At 31.2% G+C, this 17,398-nt stretch overlaps 2 protein-coding genes across 4 annotated transcripts; one reads left to right on the top strand and one right to left on the bottom strand.

Annotated features, from left to right (window-relative positions):
• Positions 1-4,647: 4,647 nt before the first annotated feature.
• Positions 4,648-7,344, top strand: LOC113846402 (protein-L-isoaspartate O-methyltransferase 1). Of its 3 annotated transcripts, none has more exons than XM_027474613.1 (4): positions 4,648-4,922; positions 5,476-5,746; positions 6,367-6,531; positions 6,833-7,344. In XM_027474613.1, exons 1-4 carry the CDS (start codon positions 4,686-4,688, stop codon positions 7,081-7,083), a joined length of 924 nt encoding a protein of 307 aa, XP_027330414.1. In that variant the 5' UTR covers positions 4,648-4,685; the 3' UTR covers positions 7,084-7,344. The 3 variants fall into 3 exon arrangements, with proteins under 3 accessions (XP_027330414.1, XP_027330423.1, XP_027330434.1); XM_027474622.1 differs by lacking the exon at positions 6,833-7,344 and adding an exon at positions 6,596-6,826 and having other exon boundaries at positions 4,662-4,922; positions 6,367-6,507; XM_027474633.1 differs by having other exon boundaries at positions 4,810-4,935; positions 5,474-5,746; positions 6,833-7,100.
• Positions 7,345-11,929: 4,585 nt separating this feature from the next.
• On the bottom strand, positions 11,930-16,067 carry LOC113866915 (28 kDa ribonucleoprotein, chloroplastic-like). The gene is made up of 4 exons (XM_027501714.1): positions 15,385-16,067; positions 15,186-15,287; positions 12,724-13,005; positions 11,930-12,475 (listed from the first exon to the last, which is right to left on the bottom strand). Exons 1-4 carry the CDS (start codon positions 15,859-15,861, stop codon positions 12,413-12,415), a joined length of 924 nt encoding a protein of 307 aa, XP_027357515.1. The 5' UTR covers positions 15,862-16,067; the 3' UTR covers positions 11,930-12,412.
• Positions 16,068-17,398: the final 1,331 nt, after the last annotated feature.

Raw genomic sequence — 17,398 nt, 5'->3', positions numbered from 1 at the left:
AATTAAGATCAATTTTGGCATTAAGGATGATGTCATTAGCAAATAATAAAAGAGATATATTGAGACCTTGATAGTCAAAAGAAAAAAGAAATCCACTCATTTTTCAAGATGTTATCCTTAATAACCTTAATAAGGTGAGTTAATCTTTCAAAAGGGAGATAGGATCCCCTTGAAGGATACCTCTAACAAGCTTAAAGGAACTAGAAAAGTTATTATTCTAATTCAAAATCATAAATAAAGAAGATAGACAATAATGTATAAGATTAAGAAAATTATAGTTCAAGTCAGCCCTAAGCAAAGTACTAGTAATAAAATTCCACTAAAGCTTATCATAAAAAATTTTCAAATCTAATTTAATAATCATATTGTTAAGAAATCAGAGTTTAATACACCCCAAGTGTGTGAACAACTTAATAAATGTGAGTGGAAGCATATGCAAAATTATTGTGAAAATTGACTTAGTAAAGCACTCCCAAAATTACACTCATAGAAATTTCTCTCAAATCTCTATTTTTCTCTCACTATAAAGCATTAAAAAAATCTTTTTCTTTTCTTTCTTATGCTTTTGTACGTTAATGTTTCTATAAGGAAATGAAGGCCCATGTTTATAGCAACATAAGAATTCATTTTTGTCACACATGCATTTAAAGAAACCCATAAAAATAGGCTCCATGAATTCTTTCTATAACTTTCCTTCATTTGACTAAATATAAGCTAATTTTAACAATTCTCCACCTTAGCTTGTATTTGGTTCTTTGACATAAGTCTTCAACTTCTACAAATATTGATTTTGAACTTATCAACCGGCAACGATTTTGTCATCATGTTTGCTGGATTTTAATTTTAGCTACCTTTTTAATCATAATCATTTTATTACTCACTTTCTCTAATAAAGTAAAGTCTGATATAAATTGGCACCTGCTGGCTCAACTCAAAACTATCCAAAAGACCATGCACCTATATGCTCTCTTTAACAGCTTTAGCTAATGCCATATACTTATCTTCAGTAGTTAATAATGCCAACATATGTTGCAATGTTGCCTTCCAATTAATAATACATCCACAGGCTCTAAAGATATAACTTGTCAATGACCTCTTTTTATCTAGATCACCAACATAATTAGAAATTATATAGCCTATAACTCCTTTGGTTTATTGACCGTTAAATACCAAACAAACATCTACAACACCTCTCAAGTATCACATGATCCATTTCACAGCTTCCTAGTGTAGCTTTCTTGGTTTGCTCACAAACCTACTTACTACACTTACAACATGTGAAAGATCTGGTCTAATGCACACCATGGTATACATGAAACTACCAATTGCACTAGAATAAGGTATATGAGACATATGCTCTACCTCCTCCTCAGTTTTCGCACACTCGATTGATGATAACTTATATCGTGCAGCTAAAGAAGTACTGACCAATTTAGATTGATCCATATTGAAATGTTGTAACACCTTTATTACATATTTTTGTTGGGATAACCACAACTTGCCACAATGTTTCTCTTTATGAATCTCTATGCCAAGAATCTTCTTTTGTTGCACTTAAGTCTTTCATCTTGAATTCGATTCCCAACTGAGCTTTAAGCATTCTAATTTCAGCTTTATTGCTTGCTACAATTAGCCTATCATCTACATACAACAATAGATAAATCTTACAACTGTCTAGAAGCTCTTTAGAGTATATGCAATTATCATATCAATTTTTTTTATATCCATTACCAATCATAAATACATCAAATCTCTTACACCACTACATTGAGGATTGTTTCAAGCCATACAATGACTTTTTCAACAAGCATACATGGTCATTATTCTCAGGAAAAATGAACCCTTATAGTTGACTCGTGTAAATATTCTTCTCCAACTCACCATGCAAAAACATCGTCTTCACATTAAGTTGTTCTAACTCTAAGTCAAATGTATTTACAATAGCTAAGAGGATCATGATAGAGCTATACTTCACTGCAGGAGAGAATACTTCATGGAAGTTAATATCCTTCTTTTGTATAGCCCTTTGTTACCAGTTTTGTCTTGAACCTTGGAAGTTCAATACTAGGGATTCTTTTTTTTCTTTTAAAGATCCATTTGTAGTCATGATTCTTTTTTCCTTAAGAAGTTTTACCAGCTCACAAGTCTTATTTTTCTGAAAAGATTCAATCTCCTCGTTATTACTATTAGTCATTATGTTAACTCGTTACTATCTATTGCATCACGATAGGTAGACAATTCATCTTCTATCGTACCATATACCATAGCAAAAGCAAATGCTATAGGATCTCCATCTAACGAATCAAGTGCACAGGTAACAGAATTCAAATATCTCTAAGGTCTTTAAATCTGTTATCTTGTCCTGCTAGTAGTAATACTGTATGGTTCTTCTTTACTATGATCCATATTATTAGACTCATCATGTTGTTCTACTTTGGGTTAAATAACACTTAAAATACATAGTTGATTTGTATCTTTTTCTCGTTTTATCTTCCCAACATCAATTTCTAGCTCCACTTATTTCTTAGCAGCATGATCTACGTCTACCTAATCTTTATAAGATTCTTCTTTTTGATTTCTCAATGTCCCCTTATCAAACTTAGCATCTTTATCGACAACGATCTTAGGTGAACATAACTTCTCTATACATCATAATTTATAGCCCTTTATCTGTCATGCATACCCTAGAAATATGCACTTTCAGTTCGGGACAAAGATTCCAATTATTGTTATCAAGTAAATCTTGTTCTTCAACCTTAGGGTTAATATTTAACTCTTCTAAAATTAATTTAATTATATCTTTATCTCCTAGTATCAGATCTAAACATTTTGAAGCCAATACTTTATTTTTATATAAAACAAAGGCAAAAGGATTAAAGTTAGAAAACACTTGATTTTCATCTTTATGTTTATCTTCTTTCATGTCCACTTTCAAAACCTCCATGAGAGATTGTGAAGCCAATTTGACTTTCTTCCTACTTCTATCCACCAATGATCTCCTCCTTTAAATGCTTCTTCGCTTCATGGTGAGCCATCCTTAACAGCATTGTGCCAACAATAGGAGTTTCAAGGGATCAAATCTCCTCAAATCTACAGTTACAAAGGCAAAGTGACACCAAATGAGAAAGGAAGAAGGCTAAGGTTAAAGGAAAACCTTAGTAGTGTTAAAGCTCTCTTTTCACGAAAAGAAAAGACTTAAAAAGAAAGATTCAAAAACAATTCTATATGACATATTCTAATTTTAATGCAATTCTTAAGTTTATTTATTTATAGTTAAAACATGTGATTTAGAGGTTATTTTCTTTATCTGTTATTTTTTATGCATATGTATATGATTAAGTATAACTTTATATATTTGGTAGGATCTTACGATCCTAGTTATAAACCTATAATTAACTCTTCTTCCTAATTCTTGGTATATAACTATTGTTGCATTTTCTCCTTAATCCTTATTTCTTAGCCAACACTTGAAGTTTATTAAATTGAGATAAGGAATACTCACCCTTACTAACTATTTTCATGAAATGAATTTAAAAAAATTAAAAAAGATTGACTCGATCTAGAGTTATATTCTCAGTGAGAATATAAAAAAAAAATATTTTGTAGGGTTTACAATATTCTAAAAAATTGTAATATTTATTAAATTTTTATTTAAATTGGCAAGGTTATGTAATTATTCTAAATGTTAATTTTGAATTTATAATACTGTGATAAGTTTAGTTGTAAATATTAATTTGAAATATATTTATAATATTGATAGTTAGTTATTTTAACTATAGATTATATTCATTTTTATAAAAATTTACTCTATTGGAAGACAGTGTTATTTATGTTTCAAATTTATATGTTTGTATTATGGAATAACTGAATTCTAAGAATGAAAATTTTAGTTTTTACTGTATTTACAAATTTAAATTCTATAAATGCTTCTTTTAAAAATTTTGAATATGTTCAAGTTTTCATAAAATTAAATAATAGAATGAAAAAAAGTTTAACTTTTCTCAATTTTTTTAACTATAAAAATAAAAGTATTTAATTTATTTATCTTCCTATGTTATAATTTATTTCACAAATTAAAAATATTACACTGAGTTGGCTCTCCATCAATCAACTCAACACTTAAAATAAGAGAAAGGTTAAACCTAATAAATAAATCTTAATATCTTAATATTTTAGAGACTAGATTCTAAAAAAAAATTATAAAAGTTTATTACAAAATATATTATATTTACAGAGATTAATTACATATTTAAATCTAAAAGAATATATTTTTTTTTATTTTATAATTATTTTTAATCTTCTAACTATTGTGATTCAACCAAAAGTTAATATTTGGCCGTATAAAAATACTAAAAATAATAATTTATAAAAAATATGTATTATATCTTTAAAAAATATTTTATATAGACTAAATCTAAAATATATAATTTTAGTATGGATGAAACACTTAATTAAGCATTAAAAATAAAAAAAATATTTTCTCAAACTAAATTACATTTTATTTTCTTATTTTAAACGATAATATTCAGCGGAATGTAACTAAGCCCAACCTCCACAACAAGAAGCCCACGTATGGCCTGGGCCTAGAGGATGGGTTGACACGTGTGGGTAGTATATGACGAGTGGGCACGAAAGCGTGCGAAAGGAATGAGCGAGAAAAGAAAAGAAAGAAGGAGAAAAGAGAAATGAGCGTAACGTACCACTACTACCCTTTCCCTGCGTTAGCGTTTGGTTGCCGCTACTGTTATGCATATGCAAGTGCTACACGCATAACTACAACTACACGCGCTCACACTCTCTCCAACCACACACGTGTTTCTTTGTCACCTCCTCACTCTTCCACCTTCTCCTTCATCACCAACCTCTTCTTCTTCCCAAACCCTAATTTCCTCACGGGGAACACTCTCTTCCTTCGCATGCAGGTTTTTTTCAATTATTTCACTCTCTCTTTCTTCCTATTCCTTTTATTTTTGCTTTTTTAGGTTTTTTTTTCAATTATTTCACTCCTCACGGGGAACCTTAGTGCGCACTTTCCCAGCGGAGAAAGAAAAGAGAAATGGAAGAAAACCAAGCAGTATTGTTACTTGTGTTCCTTAATTCCTGCGAAATTTTTGAATCGATTTTTCTAAGCGGTAATCAAGGGCACCCAATAAGAACATATATCCACCAAGTTTTTAAAAATCAAAAGATATTACAAATTTAATGCATTATAACATTAAATGCTACAATTTTCAATAAAAATTAACTATTTATTGATTTTTTGTTGTGTCCAACTACACAACGGTAGAAAAACTGTTTTTGAATCATTCTAAATCCACGGTAAGAAGGAATTAAATGTATTGTATGTTTTTAACAATTTAAATACATTCAAATTTTCATTCCATACCCAATCAAATATTAGGAAGATATAGCATTACTTGTATTTTTTTTATGCCAAGAAATTATTGAATAAAAATATTTTTGAAAAAATGGCAGCGGTTCTGCTCTGTGAGTGGGATGAGTAAGAACAAAGCCATGGTGGAAAGGTTGCAGCGTTATGGAGTGATTTCATCGAGTAAGGTGGCTGAGGTAATGGAGACAGTTGATAGAGCTTTGTTTGTACCTGATGGAGCTTCACCTTATGATGACAGCCCCATGGCCATAGGGTACAATGCCACTATATCTGCACCGCATATGCATGCCACGTGCCTTCAGTTGCTGGATGATAATTTGCAGCCTGGGATGCATGCTCTGGACATTGGTTCTGGTAAATAGAATATAGTCCCTGAACTTATGTATGATCAAGTTAGAAAGTTATTGGTTTTCTAAATTTTTATTTGACCACATCCAGGAGAAATGGGAGTTGCATGTTAGTTGGTGAATGAAGTTTTTGGGGGTTCCGTTAGTATTTCTGCGCATTTGATTTCTTGTTGATGAGGCATGAATATGTTGGATAAAATGATGAAGTTGTTGTCTTGTGTTGAAGAGACTGTTTATTGAGGCAGATGGTAGAACTTAGACAAGTTGATGGCTGACAAGGTGTAATAATAACGGTGAGAGACTGGATATTATTGCTTGAACACCAGATTGCATGGAATGTGGATGAAGAGTAGTTTCTGAGTTTAAACAATCTCATTTGGTGGTGAGGTTATATGGGCGTAGCAAGATGATATGATGTAAAACCGTGACTGTGTTTTCTGAAAGGCGTTTAGAATTAGGTTTCTCCTATTGATTTGTGTAATCCCAATTCAATGTGGATAATTTGAGGTTCAAATATATTCTATATGGAGCTACTGATGTTCTAAGTAACAGCAGTTCTTTTTGGCCTCTTCTCTTTGTTCTCTTCACTTGGTGTTCACAATTTCCACATTTTTGGCCTATTTGCAGGAACAGGATACCTGACTGCGTGCTTTGGCTTGATGGTTGGACCCCAAGGACGTGCTGTTGGAGTGGAGCATATTCCTGAATTGGTTTCTTTTTCAATAGAGAATATTCATAAAAGTGCTGCAGCTATGCTGTTGAAAGATGGTTCCCTTTCTGTTCATGTTGGTGGTATGGTTTCTGAAATTTCTGCTGAATCTGAAAGATGGAAGTTTATGCTTTTATTTATGTGTAGGCCATGAAATAAACTTTGGGGTTAAGGATTTGTTCGAGGTGACTGAGTTCACCAAAACTGAAAATATAGATGATCCAGAAGATTGTTCTTGTATTCTGAGGGGGATATTATGCATATGACAATGGAATCTAATGGATGTACTATAGCTGCATAATCCTATTAATTTCAACTTATTGGAATTTTGCCTTCTTAGTACATTGATAATTTCAACTATTTGAGTAACTGTTGTGTTGACAGATGGAAGGCAAGGTTGGCCAGAGTTTGCTCCTTATGATGCCATTCACGTTGGAGCAGCAGCACCGGAAATTCCCCAACCACTTATTGACCAGCTGAAGCCTGGAGGTAGAATGGTGATTCCTGTTGGAAACATATTTCAAGATTTAAAGGTGGTGGATAAGAATTCTGATGGTTCTATCAGTGTTCGCACTGAGACCTCTGTTCGTTATGTGCCCCTCACTAGTCGAGAAACTCAACTTCGAGGTTACTAAAAGGAAGCCAACTTCCTGAGTTCAGTGTTTGGATCTTAGTTCTACACATGCTGTTAAAATTTTTATAGTTCAGGTTTCTTTAATTTTGGAAGGTTAACGCTTTACAGATATCAGTTGTTGAATCATGAATGTACCCACATGCAGTTGGAATTTGTATAGTAGAAAGTCCGTGTTCTAACTGCCAAATTCATGGTCATTGATAATAATTTTTATTTCAAATATCACCGTCTTTTTAAAAATATTACCATGAGTATAATTAAGTCTTTAAATATATTTTTTATTTTTATAAATATGATTTTATTTAGTTTAATTTTCTTAAAGAAATCATTTTGATTTTTATTAATTCTAATTATTTCGAAAAGGATAAATTAAATTGCATTTTTACTTGTTGCTTTTTAGTTTCTACCTTGTGATTTAATTATTACTGCAATTCAAGAGAGACATTGACTTGTAGTCGAGAAAGGTGAGTGCGACTTCTAAAATAAATGGGGTGTGCAGGTGTAATTTCATTAAATTTCATGAGATTAGTATAATTTCCCTAATATAAAAGATCAATTTTTTATTTTTTTATTTTTGGTCGTAAAAGATTTAATGTTTTTCTTTTTTCTTTTGTCGTAAAAGATCAATGTCTACTTGCAGTAGTACTCGTAAAAACTGCGTTGGCCCATTGCAGGTCAAAAACTTTTGAAGTTGAATTGTGTGGGACTAAATTAATTACATGGTAAAAATTTACTAACTTTTTCTTTTCAATAATGTTGAGATTAAAGTTTTGAAATAAGTTTAATGGCACTTATATTAAGTATTAAAATTGAAATTTACATAAGATAGGGAATCATAATTTCTAACCAGAGTAATTGAATATTACTTAAAATGCATACAAAATAAGAATATAAAAGACTTTAAAAGATTATTTAATTTGCTGTTGTTGCCTGAATAAAGTCTCATGCAATTACATAAATAAACCTCTCCTTTTGTTTTTTCTCACTATATATCTTTTTCTTTTCCATTTTATGTTTGTGTAACTGCTAGTATTATAATTGTGCTTTAATTGAATAGTAAAAATGACCATTAAAAATAATAGGAACTATCTTAGATATTAGAAGTAAAGGAAGATGATATGGCTGATTTTAGGTAAGATGGGAAAAAAGGCTAATTAAGTTATAAGGGACAACAGTAAGAAAATAAGGATTAAAGAAAAAGGTGAAAATGAATACATAAAAAAAATAAAACAAATGAAAAAGAAGAGAAAAGAAAAATTTTCTAAAAAATAGAAAATCTAATTTAATGGAAAAAAGTATATGTATAAAAAGGAGAATCTCATTGGCAAGAAAGAATCTTCTTGAAAAATATTATATAAGGTCCTAACTTATCATAGTCTCAACTAATAAAAAAAATACCACATGTATCTTTTAAAATATTAACACTTGACAAAACATGAGTAGATGAGATCACATGATTCTTGACTACCGAATAATTTTTCCTAAGACAGTTGTTAGGCTATGCTAGTCATTCAATTGGTGAGAGAGAATCATGTGTACAATTTTTTAGCAAAATTATAACTATGTTTGGTAAAATGAATTGAAAGTTATGAGTTTATAATTTTTAGTTGTTAACCTAGCTAAAAGTTACAAACTTATTGTTGAAAACTTATAGCATTGTTTCTATTTATCCATAAATTCCAAATAACCATACCAAATAAAACATTCTAGTGGAGGTAAATTTTAAAGTTTTGTGGAGACAAATTATATTCCAGCCATTTATGTAAATTTTTACTAAAAAAAGACCAATTTTCAAAGAGAATTAGCTGGTTCTAAAATGTTCTAGAAAACTAACCATCCCTAAGGATATGCATGATGGATTCAGCCTCTTCATTGCATCTACGGCAATAAGGAGAGATAGTCATATCTCGATTTTCCACATTTATTAGCAACCTACCATTGCAATTTTCCAAATGAAAAATGAGATTTTAGGTGGACCCCACAATTCCAAACAAATTTAAAAATTTTATTATGATTTTGATTTTCTCCATTACCTGTCAAGGAAGCAATCAAATTATAGGCTGATTTAATAGAAAAAATCCCATTGCTAGAATATTTCCAGAAGAAAAGGTCTAACCCCCATTCTCACCAGTAGAAAAATTATTAGAGATGGATTCACATAGGGAGGCAGGAAGCACTGAACTAATCCTAGGCCAATCCCAATTACCTTAAGGGCAAAACATAGCAACAAGCATATTAATATCATTATCAAGAATAGGTTGAACAACATAATTAACAAGACTCTGGAACCCAGCTATCCTTCCAGAATCTAATGGTCATACCATCCCCAAGAACCCATCCTAAAAATAATATTTTTTCACAAGTAAGACTAATTATGATTAGTATTAGGACAAGGTATCTTGCCAATGGTAAGTTTATATTTTTGCATAAGACCAGAGCTCACAAGTCATTAGGAGAAGTTATGAGTCTCCACTAGATTTTCATAAAATAAGTCTAATTCACAAGACTTATTTTTAGGTCTACAAATTTTTCTCAAACTAATTAAATAACATCTTTGTCAACGAAAAAGAAGCAATCTTGTCTGGAAGGCTTAAGATAGTTGATAGGGACTCCTAAATATTTCTCAAAATAAGAAACTTAATTTATACCTAAACACATACTTATTCCTTGAGTTATTGTAGGGTCACAATTTTTTGAAAAAAAATATATTTTCTTATGTTATAAGATGATCAAAATAAATGAATTCATCTTTTACCAAACAAATTAAATTTTTGATTAAATATTTTTCAATCAATTAATTATCTTTTCAACTTTTATTATTAAATTTTTAACTTTTAGTCAACTTATAATTTAATTCAGTACTCTCTTAGAGTTTGTTTGAAAATACTTTTTAACCGGTTGAAAGCTAATTTTACTATATGAAAAGCTTATTTATAAAACCAATTTTATTTGCAAAAGTAGATGAAATGATAGTTACTAGTATTTAAAAAAAATTACTAATTGAAAATAATTTTATTCATTTTTATCCCTACTTCTTTTTAGTAATTCTCCTTTATACTATTCAGTTTCTAAAACCCTAATACATTTACTTTTGTCAAGTTCAACATAAATAATTTAACAAAATAATTTAATATCATATTTTATAATATAAATCATCGGAATTATATATATATATATATATATATATATATATATATATTCTATTATTTTATTTTATTCAATAAAATATTATAAATGAAAAAATATAAATATTTATTTATATTTAAAATTTGTGTGACTATCAAATTTCAAATTCTAGTCTTATTTAGTCATGTCTTCATGTTATTTTATATTTGAGCTATTTCAACAAATAATTTTATCAAATATTTTTAATTCAATAAACTATTTAACTTTCATCGTTCAACTAATTTATTTTTAAATTTTATCAAACACTTCCTCAATATCCAAATTGAAGGCCACTGTGTCCAAATTCTTCGCACATATTTTAAATTGTCAGATTAAAGAGAGAAGTCTTCCATATTTTTGGTCAAACTCAAATGAGAAGTCTAACTTTCCGAAAAATTACAAACCTAAAGCCCAATCTAATTTAATACATTTAAGTTAAAATAAATATTGACAAAAAAATGTTAAAAGAATAAATTAAATTATTATTTTTTCAAAAAAGGACCAGCTGGTTAGCCTGACTCAATGCCAACTCCATCATTAGTTTTTCACAAGAATAAAATTACTCATAAAATTTCATTAAAATTAATTTTTAAAATAAAATTTAAAATATAACAAATAAATTTTTTAATTAAGTAAATTTAAAAAGTGAAATAAAATTTTAAATGAAGAAATAAATTAAAAATTTAAAGTTAAAATTAAATTAAATACTCAAGGTAAAAAAAATCATGACATAATTGAAAATATAGTTTTTAAAAATACTCCTATTTAATATTACTCTTAAAAATAATTTCGTTTAACATCAAAACACGTAAGATTCAACTGAACAGAATTATATGCCAAGTGGCTTTGGCTTTAGAAATAATATGCTATTTATCCAACTGAATTTTAGGGCCTATATTATTTAGATATGATAAGTAATAATAGAAAGTGAATGATATATTCTTATTTTATGATCTTTTATTTTTAGTCTCACCCTCCAAGATTAATTGCATTTTTATTTCTCTACTTTAAACTATATGAATTTGGACTCACATTTCTTCATGTTAATTAAATTCTTCTATTTTTTATTAATTATATTTAATCCTCCATTAATTTTCTTCTACTTAAAACTCCTAAATTCTATTTTTTATTCAAAATATTTACAAATTAAATTGTAATATATTCAAAGTTAACCAATTAAATATCAAATTTTACTTAATTCGAAAGTTGATTTTTGAAGAGAAATAAAAAATTCATGTAATGTTTAATGATATTTAAAAATTTATAGATGAAAAAAAAAAGTTTATAAACTTTCCTACTCTCGTATTTTTAAATTCCTCTAATTCAGAAGATTTTACAATAATTTCCTTCCTCCATTACCTTTCAAACCATTTTTTTAAACCATATCCCTCTAATCTTCCAAACAAAACCTAAATTTTTAAGAACCATAAAATTCATTCTCATCAAACTCTAAGCTCGCGTCTTATAAAATTCTTTACATTTTATTAATTATGCATTATTATTTATTTATTTATTTTACTTTTGAACCGTTAAAATTATTTAATGTTCCAAATCTAATACATCTCGTCCAAATAATGAAAAAAAAAGGTTAAGAATTGAAAGTTAGAAGTTAAAAATTGATTGAAAAACAAATTTACTCAAATTAAAGGGGCTAAAACATTGAAGAGAAAGATAATATAAGACCGTAAGATCAAAGTATATCTTGTGGATTCAAGAAACGTCATAAATAAGATTTAAAAAAATTATTATACTTCGTTCTCTTATTTAACAAAACGGGATTTCAAATACAATCAAACAAACCAACTCTAGTTGACCAAAGAATTTAAAAGCAAACCAACTCTACAATAGTTTCGGCAGAACATCCCACTTTCCTCTGTTTTTTTTGTTCTTTTCTTTTTCATTCCGTAAATAATAATAAATAACCCAACAGAAAACGCAACAATGTAGACTTTCCTCAAAGTCTCGGGAGTCGGAATTACAACTTACTTTTCTACTGAACATAATAAATTTATAAGTTATAACAGTAAAGTACATAAATCTAATCTGAAACTGAAGGACCAAGAAGGAAATTGCTTTAAAGAAAAATCGGCATTATATCCTCATCTATTAAAAAGGAAAAATAGAGAACTCTAGCACCTGACGTGGGGGATTACTTTAGGTACCATTCAAAAGGAGCCACGCCTGGGCTTTTCAGCAACACTCACCTTAATCGCCCTCCCGTCCAAATTCTGAAATAGCAAAACCACCATATCAGAAAATCAACCAAAAATAAACCGTACAAGTAGTCAATTTTGATATATTGTTTCACTCTGCCCTCAGCACACACACAACAAGAGGCAATTTTAAATGCGGTACTGTTTGAGCTCAAACCAGTTTCCTCATGAACATGAGTCCATAAGAATCCTGTTCCCTTTCAGCCCATTTCATTATCAATGCATGTAACCATTGATAATTTAATAAAGAACTTAAGTTATACCTGACCGTCAAGAGCAGCAACAGCATCATTCATTTCCTTCTCATCAGACATTGTGACAAAGCCAAAGCCACGTGATCGACCACTGTCTCTGTCATAGACTATCCGAGCATTCAAAACCTTGCCATGGTCACTGAAAATTTGCTCCAGCTGGGAATTATCAACATTCCATGGCAAATTACCAACATAAATTGCAAAGGAAGGCTCAAAAGTGCGCGGTGGGCGTTCCGGTCGAGATCCTCTAGGAGAAGCCTTATTAACAGTCAACAATCTTCCATCATAGTCCTGTCAGGGAAAATATGAATAAGATCCAAAAGTACAAAAAATCACACAAGAAAGGCAATTACAAAGAAATATTAATGACAATACACTCATGCTTTTACATGTGAATCACATATAAGATAAATTTGAATTGTATTAAAGGAAGAAAAAGGCAAACTGAAAACTCCTTTGCAAATGCAAAAAAGCTTCCACAGTAATAATAAATCTAACACGAACAAACTTATAAAGGTTCTATTTTATTTCATTCAGGAAAACATCAAGTCGGAGACTTGCATACAAAAATCTTACAAATAGTAATATGGGTTGGTGCTCTCAATTTTAAGTTGTAATTATATTTTGTAAGGAGGTATCAAAATGTCATAGGCACAAACCACCGCATCTAGATAGTACAAGTTAAGCCGTCTGCACTGCTCACACATTAGTTGGAGTGGCATCTATTCATCTTAATGGGATAAAATGACACACATGAAGTGTTGCAGGTCCAGTCCAGAGATGCAATTTAATATTTGAAGAATACCCAAACAGATTAACTAATGCAGTCTACAAGAAACCAACAAAAAGACTTGTTGATATGTTGATGGACATTTCCATGTTCCCATATCGTGTGAAGTGTAAGGGTAGGATTGGGAACTAGGAAGTATGGACATTTCCACATTCCCATATTCACCTAGCTTACTTTTATTTTTATTATTTTTTGAGTTTCTCTACTAATATGGATGGAATGCCACAATAATTGGACAAATAATATAACATGTATATAACGTGTTGGCTTGCAGAACATTGATATCTCTTATTAAATTTAAGGTTTTTGTTATGATGCAGTCTTAAGAATTTCACATGTGTATCCTAGCAGAATCCTGTCCTTTAATTGTCATTGTGTTATGTTTTATCCCATGTGCATGCATGAGCTGTATTGAAACCTTGTCTTGTATCCATACCAAGATGTTAAAGTTGCACGTTGGTGCATTGAATCATCCAGTCCAATAAGTTTTTTCAACACCTGCATGTCGTGGAGCCACTGTGGAGTACTTACCTGGCTGACATGGAGTAGCGTGCCAACTCATTGAATCAGACTGGAGCAGCACTCCAAAATGAGTCATAACTCGCATGAGAGCAGGTAGGGTCACTTGACCAGCTTTTTAAAAAATACCATTTTTGAGTCCCTTTTAAAATCTCACAGCCTCTTTACCTGAATCTATATCCTCTCTTTTCCCTCTCTGTGTGATTTTGTTATCCAGCAACACCTCTTTGTTCCCTCTCTCCGTACCACTGTGATTCTACTTGCAGACCCCTCTCCCTCACACTCGACCTCTCACAAAATATCCAACCTTGTGTCTGGTTCAAGGTTTCTGGTTGTTCTTCACTTCTCTGGTTGTTGATGCATGTTCAACTTAGCATGATTTTCCAGTTCTCTCTTGTTGGCTTGCTTTAGATGTTTAGAATTTAACTATTTTAGTTTATGCTTGATTTTGCATGTTGCTTAATACTTATGCGTTGCTTTAGTTTTAACGGGATCAGAACTCGTGACTTATGACTTTTGGGTTGTATAAGACCTTATGAATCTTTAGTTTAAGTATAATTAAATGTTTGGTGTGATTTAAGAGTTATTTATATTTTATCTACATTATTTTTTATGCATATAGATATGTATTTGAATATAATTCTGAATTTTAGTTGACTCTTACAATTCATGTTGCGGTCCACCAATCCAAGAACTTCTTTCTGTTCCAACCTTGAAACTTGATTTTGACAACCTTGATTCATAGAAAGTTCAACTAGCATGCAACTGTAAATGTATGACAACCCCGTACATGTGTATTTACACCATGTTACAAACATTAAGCTTAAGTGAATATCAACTGGTAACACCAACCATTCTCTTTTTCCCCATTTTTCCAAGACACGTTTACTAGTTCAAAATTTCACCATACTTTCAGCCCTTCTCAACAGTCACAGAAATAACACACTCCAGCATAGTTAAACACAAAACAAGAATTCACTCACAAGCCACGACAAAAAACAGCAAGTTCATAACCTCATTTGTTAATTGACAACCATATTAAGAACAAGTTTGTAGCATATGGAATTCAACGTGGAAATCAAATCAAAACTTTCACCCCCAAATTCCAATCCCAAGCTAACTCTTAACATCACAATAAAAAAAAGAAGCTAAACGAACTTACATAGCGGTTGAATTTCTCCGCAGCCTTCTCAGCTTCTTCAACTGTACTCATGGTTACAAATCCAAATCCACGACTCTGGTCCGTTTCCCTATTATAAATAACCTAAAACGACAGAGAAAGAACCAGCACAAAATCATTTCAAACCTAACCCAACAAGAAGACAACAATTGAGATTGAAACGGTAAATAGCGTTTCTCACCTCGGCAATCTCAACGGTTCCGGCTTGCTCGAAAAGCATGGCTAATTTCTGGCTATCAACATCGTAAGGCAAGTTTCCAACGTAGAGTTTTGCATCTTCTGGCGGTTCGACGAAACCTTCTTCTTCGTCTTCACCATCTTCTTCTACGCTGCCTTCGATTTCAGCGTCTTCGCCGTTGGGCTGCCAATCGGAAAGGCCCGCTTCGGTTTCAGTGACACCTTCCTCTTCTTCTTGTTGTTGGGCCCAGTCTGAAGTTTGGGCCACGAGCGAGAGGACGGGAGAACGTTGGGTTCGGGAGGCGAGGGTGAGAGAGAGTGAAGGGGAAGAGTGGAGGCATGAGAAGTGGAGTGTGAGGGGTTTTGATGGAAGAGAGAAAAAGAGGGGTTTGGGTTTGTTGTAAAGGAGTGAGGAGTGAGAAGAGAGAAGGCACGATTCGGCCATTGTAAGGGACTTGAAGGTAGTGGCAGTGATAGACATGTCCCAAGAGCAGAGGAAGAAGTGATTAACCAGAATATGGATAAGGGGGAAGGGATGGAACTTGGAAGGGTTTTGCTGCAAAAAATATCCTAAACCAAAAACGTATTTTCTACAGATATGGGCTTTTCACATGGGCTTTCTCGCACTATTTCGACTATTTAGGACCTCTTTTCCAAAACACAACAAATCTTAATTCACTTGGTCCAATATTTTTCCCCAATCTCTTTCTTTTTATATTAAAATACAAGAGAAAAGCGAAAGAAATACGTGGAAATAGAAAACACATAGTCATGCTTTTAATTATACATGACCATATATTGTCGTGCTGCGATATCTTGGGTAGTTGCCTCTTTCCATCATAGTTCATATCTTATACATTATTTTAACATTTCATTTGATACGCAAGAAAATAAAATAAAAATCATAATGGATCCCAAAATTTTTATACTTTACATCATTTCCTCTCCACTTTTGTTTCTCTTTTTAATCTTTGAGACTCATTTATTTTTTTCTCTCAAATATTATTTACTTTCAAGCTTGTCAAACACACATTCTTTTAAATTAACTGAAAATTATCTCTCTTCCCTAAAATTATTCTTTAAAGGTTGCATACTCTCGATTTCTCTCTCTCAAGCTTATGGTCGTGTTTCTACGTTGAAGGTCAAGTTCCACTTTCCATCATTGAAGCTCTTGATCATTAAAATCTAATAAGGTATGTATCCATCAAACTTTTCCTCCCTTATATCATTAATTGGAATGTATGTATACAAGTTGTATTCTCTAATCGGTGCTCACTGAATCATTTTTAAACAATTTGTAAAATCTTGACACAAGAGTAACGAGACACTATCATACAAATGGGATTTGAATGACTTTTTCATATAGACTGTACAAGATTTGATAAGATGGTGTACTTAAAACTGGTAAACTATTTTAATTTATGACAACTCTGCATATATACTAAGAGAGAGGAGATTTGACTTCGCTATCACAATATAGACAAAGCGTTTGGCCTACTACAAGATGGTATTTCAATTATCTATATTTTGCTTACTCTTCAACTACCTTGTATACATTAATTAGTGTAACATCATAATTTAATTTTCTAAATAAATAAATTTCATAATGTAGACTGTACAAGATTTGATAAGATGGTGTGACTAAATATACCTGTGGTATACCCACACTCACTGTTAGTGTCACCTCCATTCTCTCTTCCTCTAGGTATTTCTACCACCTCATCTTCTACACTCATAGGGTATCGCTGAACCATTCATGGTATTTCAACACATTCAAACATAACTACATTTACATTCAATATGCCATCACACACTCTTTCCATCATCTCATATTATTCATCCTCAATTGAAGGTACAAACATCCATATTTCACCACATAATATTTAGTCACACAATTTTCATCACAATGTTCCTACATTCATTCATTTAATCACACACAAAACACCCACCCATTACAACTATTACATTACACTCAACATCAATCACACTATGCTCTATACAACTATTTTACCACAATC

Source organism: Abrus precatorius, unplaced genomic scaffold (genome assembly GCF_003935025.1).
Source record: "Abrus precatorius isolate BTA unplaced genomic scaffold, Abrus_2018 Scaffold10, whole genome shotgun sequence".
Taxonomy (NCBI): Eukaryota; Viridiplantae; Streptophyta; class Magnoliopsida; order Fabales; family Fabaceae; genus Abrus; species Abrus precatorius.
The sequence above is the reverse complement of the archived record's forward strand: the minus strand, read 5'-3'. Positions and strand labels throughout refer to the sequence as shown.

Excerpts from the sequence above, each read along its gene's own strand:
- LOC113846402 (XM_027474613.1), top strand. The coding sequence starts at position 4,686 with ATGAGCGTAACGTACCACTACTACCCTTTCCCTGCGTTAGCGTTTGGT. Across the intron at positions 4,923-5,475 it reads CTCTCTTCCTTCGCATGCAG|CGGTTCTGCTCTGTGAGTGG; the intron begins GTTTTTTTCAAT and ends AAAAAATGGCAG. Across the intron at positions 5,747-6,366 it reads TGCTCTGGACATTGGTTCTG|GAACAGGATACCTGACTGCG; the intron begins GTAAATAGAATA and ends GCCTATTTGCAG.
- LOC113866915 (XM_027501714.1), bottom strand. The coding sequence starts at position 15,861 with ATGTCTATCACTGCCACTACCTTCAAGTCCCTTACAATGGCCGAATCG. Across the intron at positions 13,006-15,185 it reads CGGAGAAATTCAACCGCTAT|GACTATGATGGAAGATTGTT; the intron begins GTAAGTTCGTTT and ends TTTCCCTGACAG. Across the intron at positions 12,476-12,723 it reads TTGCTGCTCTTGACGGTCAG|AATTTGGACGGGAGGGCGAT; the intron begins GTATAACTTAAG and ends TTGCTATTTCAG.